The 5,342-nt window shown below is 44.5% G+C and overlaps 1 protein-coding gene across 1 annotated transcript; it reads left to right on the top strand.

Annotated features, from left to right (window-relative positions):
- The first annotated feature begins 208 nt into the window (after positions 1-208).
- Positions 209-4,190, top strand: pcdh20l (protocadherin 20-like). Its single transcript, XM_018737236.2, has 2 exons — positions 209-269; positions 1,659-4,190. The coding sequence occupies exons 1-2, from the start codon at positions 246-248 to the stop codon at positions 4,161-4,163; spliced, it is 2,529 nt and encodes an 842-aa protein (XP_018592752.2). The 5' UTR covers positions 209-245; the 3' UTR covers positions 4,164-4,190.
- Positions 4,191-5,342: the final 1,152 nt, after the last annotated feature.

Raw genomic sequence — 5,342 nt, 5'->3', positions numbered from 1 at the left:
ACACTAGGGACACATGACAGGGCCATCAGCCTTGTTACACTGATCCTGAAATGTGAATTGAAAAAGAGTTATAGGCAAATCACAAACTCTGTCACCTGAAAGAAGGTGTCAGTGACCCCTCCCCCAGGGACACATGCCCCGCCTCATCTGTGCCGTCTGTCTCACAAACACACACACACACACACACACACACTCTGTGGCTCAGAAGCTGCGCTGCTCGAATCATTCCTGGGATATGTTTTAACATGGGCTGGATCAATCTGCTGCAGGTCAGTCATTCACCCAAGAGGAATAATTTTTAATTATTCACTTATCTGACACTTTTCTCTAAAAAGACTTACAATGTTAAACTACCTACAACTACTTACCCATTTCAATATATGGGCACTTTCACTGGAGCGTTTTTCCTGGGATAAGTACCTTGTTCAAGGGTACTACAACAGTAGGCAGGATTCAAACCTGCAACCATCAGAATTGAAGGCAGCAGCACTATCTACTACGTTATCAGCTGCCCCATAGTAATGGTTTGTAGTACAATAGGGTTTTGTCTATACTCTGATCCCAGGTGTAGCAGTGCTCCTACAACGATTGACGTGTGGCATGTTTAGAGCTGGCTGCTGACACTGGTACGAGCATTGCTTCCACATCTAAATTCTAGAGCGGTGCATACTTAATATTTCACACAAAAACTTGCTGAAGATTCAATACAGCACACCTCCATTGTTAATGACTGCATTACATTTAACAACCAGTCTCTGAATAATTCACATACATGACCTCCTAACACTTTCATGCAAGCCTTTCACCTGAATTTTCAGTAGATTAGTGCCATTGAATCACAAATGTTAAATGTTAGGTAGTTTTCAGGAATATGCTAATGAGGTACTATATTTTACTGGCACCGTGTCAGAAGCCTTGTCTAATGCTACATTTCCTTCAATCCATCTGAATAATATGCATAAATGTCATTATGTTGATTTAAAAAGTCAATAGTACAAGATGTCTCTGCCCATATGAGTAAAATCTCGCATTATTTCCTAGGTCCATTGTGAGTGCTATCAAAGTTTTTCAGGTTCTTAGTACCCACACCATGACAAACAAGAGCCAAAATATGTAAATATTTGTACGCGACAAGTACATCGAGAAATTACAGTTTACTACCAGATTTGCAGAAGCCTTAAAAAAATCTGGCGATTGTCTTCTAGATAATCTATCAAAGGTCACAGGCTTTAAGGCTCTTTAAAATATGCACTGAATAATAATAATAATTTTAATAATCTTATAGAACATACTGCTGTTGAAACTGCTCCTGCTTTAAGGACAAAAAAAAAATGTCTAAAATGTGTAACTTTCACATCTTCATATCTATTCAATTTCATAAGATTCTTTTCATGCCGGTTGTGTCTCACAGAAATTATAAGAACATTTTCACATAGTTCAGAATCCCATGAATGACAGGATTACAAAAATTCCAGTTTGATAATTTCTCTGCCAGCATTCTGAACAATAAAATCGCTGAATAAAGTATCTCATGCAGTTGTCACTTTGATGATACCAGCAACTCTGATTTGTCCATCTCCCAGAAAAGCACAAACTGGTTTTGTAGTATTTGTTGACGTTCCTCTGCTTAACTGTTGCTAATTTGTGTTTCTGTGCAGAATGTGTTCAGTATTATCATGATCAGAGGAATATTGTGCATGACCTCTGAGATTCAGCTGGAGGTCCAGGAGGAGTTGGAGGAGGGTATCGGGGTTGGCACCCTTGCCAGTGACTTCTTGCCACCATACAAGTATCTCACACCAGATGATTACTTTAGACTAGATAGCGTCACGGGGGACTTATACATGACCGCACACAGAATGGACCGGGAATCCCTGTGCCCCAGAAAGGATCCAGAAGGCTGTCTCCGCAAGTATGTTGCCATCATTGGGCCTGAGGAGAACATTGTCCAGGTCACTGTGAAGGTGCAGGATATTAACGATAATGCACCCATCTTCTATGCTAGCGAGATTCACCTCAGTGTCCCAGAGGATGTGGCTGTGGGGGTCACTTTTGCACTTGATGACAGTGCTTCGGATGCAGACGAAGGCATCAACGGAGAGGTGTGGTACAAACTGGACACCGAAAGCAGCTTCTTTGTTGTGAATGAGAAAGAAACATCTCCAGTTGTGGTTGTTCAGAAAGAGCTGGACCGGGAGACACAAAGCTCCCATCAACTGATCCTCCTCGCCATCGACCGTGGATCCCCGCCACAGACTGGCACAGCCACTTTGGTTGTGGAGGTGAAAGATGTCGATGACAATTGCCCAACATTCTCACCCAACAGCCCCCAAACTGTGTCTATTCCAGGGAACTCACCCATCGGCACAGTGGTCACACGTGTCATAGCCACCGATGCTGATCTGGGCACCAATGCTATGATCACATATTCGTTTGATGCAAGAACCTCTGACAAGTTTTACATGGACCAAGATAGCGGACATATCACCTTATTAGGCATCATTAACACTGATGTCCCTTTGAAGTATATACTGAGAGTTCTAGCAAATGGTCCATTTTGCCCTCCCGTAGCCACTCAGGTAACTGTATCTGTTCTGCCAGTGGTGAGCGAGCAGCCAGTGATCAAGATTAAGTTCATAGCAGAACACCGAAACCAGACTCTTCTGTTACAGGAGAACAAGCCCCCTACAGTCTTGGCTGTTCTAGAACTCACCAAGGCTTCTGGGATTACAGGCACCCTATCTATTGAAGGAGATGTCCCATTTCTGCTAAAACCACATAAAGGCAAATACCATCTGCTACCGTCAAGTCCTCTTGACTTTGAGCAGAAGCATGAATATGACATTTCCTTGGTTTACAATGATGCTGGAGTCTCCAAGTTTGGTCCTAAGACAGTGATTCCAGTCTTGGTGGAAGATGTTAATGATAATGCTCCCCAGTTCCAACAGATGCAGTTTAAAGTAGAAGTGCTTGAGAACAACCAACCTGGGGCTCCCCTGGTGCAGGTGAAGGCCACTGATGTAGATAGTCTACAGAATGGCAAAGTGGTTTACAGGCTGAGCCCTGATGCTGAAGGCCTGTTTGGAATCGACCGCATGACCGGCCAGCTCTATGCCATGGTTGCTCTGGACAGAGAACACCAGGAATACTACAGTATCATCGTGGTTGCCCAGGACAATGGGTCTCCACCATTAGAGGCCACTGCCACCGTGTCCATCCAAGTGTTGGACCAGAATGACAATGCTCCTGTTTTCCTGAGCCCAAGCTTCATCTTCTTCATCCCAGAAAACATCCCTCTGTTAGCTCGGGTGGGGCTTGTGGCAGCTGAGGATGCAGACAAAGGGCAGAATGGGAAGGTGGAGGTTCATGTGCTAAATGGCAGCAGCTCCTTTGTGATGGACAACATCCAAGGTACAGTGCGCTGCACTGCTGAGCTGGACCGTGAGCGTCAGGATCGATATGAGCTATGGCTCCTGGCCAGGGACTGGGGACGACCATCCTTGTCGTCCACTGTCAAGGTCACTGTCTTTGTGGAGGATGTCAATGACAACTATCCCCACATCATCCTCCCCAACAGTAATCTCTCCTGTCTGACTGTGTCACCTGACATGACCAAGGGAGCCACCATCACCAGGATCCACGCCATCGACGCAGACTCTGGCATCAACTCAGACATCAGTTATCACATTGGAGCTTGCGACCCACCAAACAGCCTTTTCAGTATAGATCCCCACTCAGGTAATATCACCTTGGCCCAGTACCTACTGCTGAGGGATCATGGGATACATCGCCTCCTCATTGTGGTAAGAGACGGTGGCAGGCCCACTCCACTGGAGTCCACTGTGTGGGTCAACCTGCTTGTCAACAAGTCTGTGGAGCCTTGCCATGTCAGTGATGTTCCCACAGTTCCCCCAACTTTCCTGCCCCTAAAAAGTAAATGTGACATGGATGAAATAAGTAGTGAACAGGCCTGGCTCATACTTATGATTGGCCTAAGCATGATTGCATTTTCTTTCATCATGCTTCTTGGAGCTGGATTAATATGTTTAAAACAGAGGACTACAAGAAGTAAAAGGAAAAGAAATAAAAGTAAGGACAATAAAATAAATTTGAAACTAATGGAGAATTGTCAAACAGACATGTTTGAATTGACAGGTGGATGAACTAAAACATATATACATATATAATTATTAAACACACAAACACATTTTCTGAACCGCTTGTCCCATATGGGGTCGCAGGGAACCGGAGCCTAACCCGGCAACACAGGGCGTAAGGCTGGAGGGGAAGGGGGCACACCCAGGACGGGACGCCAGTCCATCACAAGGCACCCCAAGTGGGACTCGAACCCCAGACCCACCACAGAGCAGGATCCGGTTCAACCCACTGCGCCACCGCGCCTCTCTACATTATAATTATTATTATATTTAAAATAAATATGTTGGCAGTGGGGGATATGGTGGTGCAGAGGGTTTGGCTGGGGCCTGCCAAGTGGTGGGTCTGGGGTACAAGTTCTGGTTGCAGTTGTGTCCCTTCCCCCTATGGTCCGACACATTGCCGGGTTAGGCTCTGGTTCACTGCAACATCGCTTGGGACAAGCGGTTGTAGCCATTGTGTGTGTATGTGTACTGGCAGTAATTAAAACTGTATTTTTAAATATATATTTTTATATAGGGGGGTGCAGTGGCGCAGTGGGTTGGACCACAGTCCTGCTCTCTGGTGGGTCTGCGGTTCAAGTCCTGCTTGGGGTGCCTTGTGATGGACTGGCATCCTGTCCTGGGTGTGTCCCTGTGCTACTGGGTAGGCTCCAGTTCCCTGCGACCCTGTATGGGACAAGCAGTTCTGAAAATGTGTGTGTGTGTGTGTGTGTGTGTATGTATGTATGTATGTATATATATATGTATTGATTCCTGCTGTGCATTTTACTTCAGTATTTTCTGACAGTTCTTTTGAGGTAAAATTAGGTGATAAGGCATATCTTAAACACACAATTTACACTGGGCGACACTTAGGACATGTCTTTCAGCATATTGTAAAAATATGTGTCTTTATCAGCCTTTATCTAAACTGTTGAGTTCCCATATTACTTGTCCCACACCCACTTATGAGAAAGTAGTTTAGAATTTGCACATTCAAGAAGGTCAAATCACAAGTTTTCACCGGAATTGCAGAACATAAAGAGAAACAAGTGTGCCGATTAAATGCATCAGTGAAGTAAAAACACAAATAATGTTTAATTAAAACTAGCAATTGCAACATTAAACACATTTTTATGTGGTGAAATTCACAAATTTGCTTTACAGGCTCTTTCTTGAAAGTGAGGACGCAAGGAAAATGGAATG

The sequence above is a fragment of the Scleropages formosus genome, chromosome 13 (assembly GCF_900964775.1).
Source record: "Scleropages formosus chromosome 13, fSclFor1.1, whole genome shotgun sequence".
Lineage (NCBI taxonomy): Eukaryota > Metazoa > Chordata > Actinopteri > Osteoglossiformes > Osteoglossidae > Scleropages > Scleropages formosus.
Note: the sequence above shows the minus strand (reverse complement) of the source record. Positions and strands in the feature narration are given on the sequence as shown.

Bases quoted from the DNA above. Each gene is read 5' to 3' on its own strand.
- pcdh20l (XM_018737236.2), top strand. From the start codon at position 246: ATGGGCTGGATCAATCTGCTGCAG. The intron at 270-1,658 runs GTCAGTCATTCA...GTTTCTGTGCAG, and splicing joins GCTGGATCAATCTGCTGCAG to AATGTGTTCAGTATTATCAT.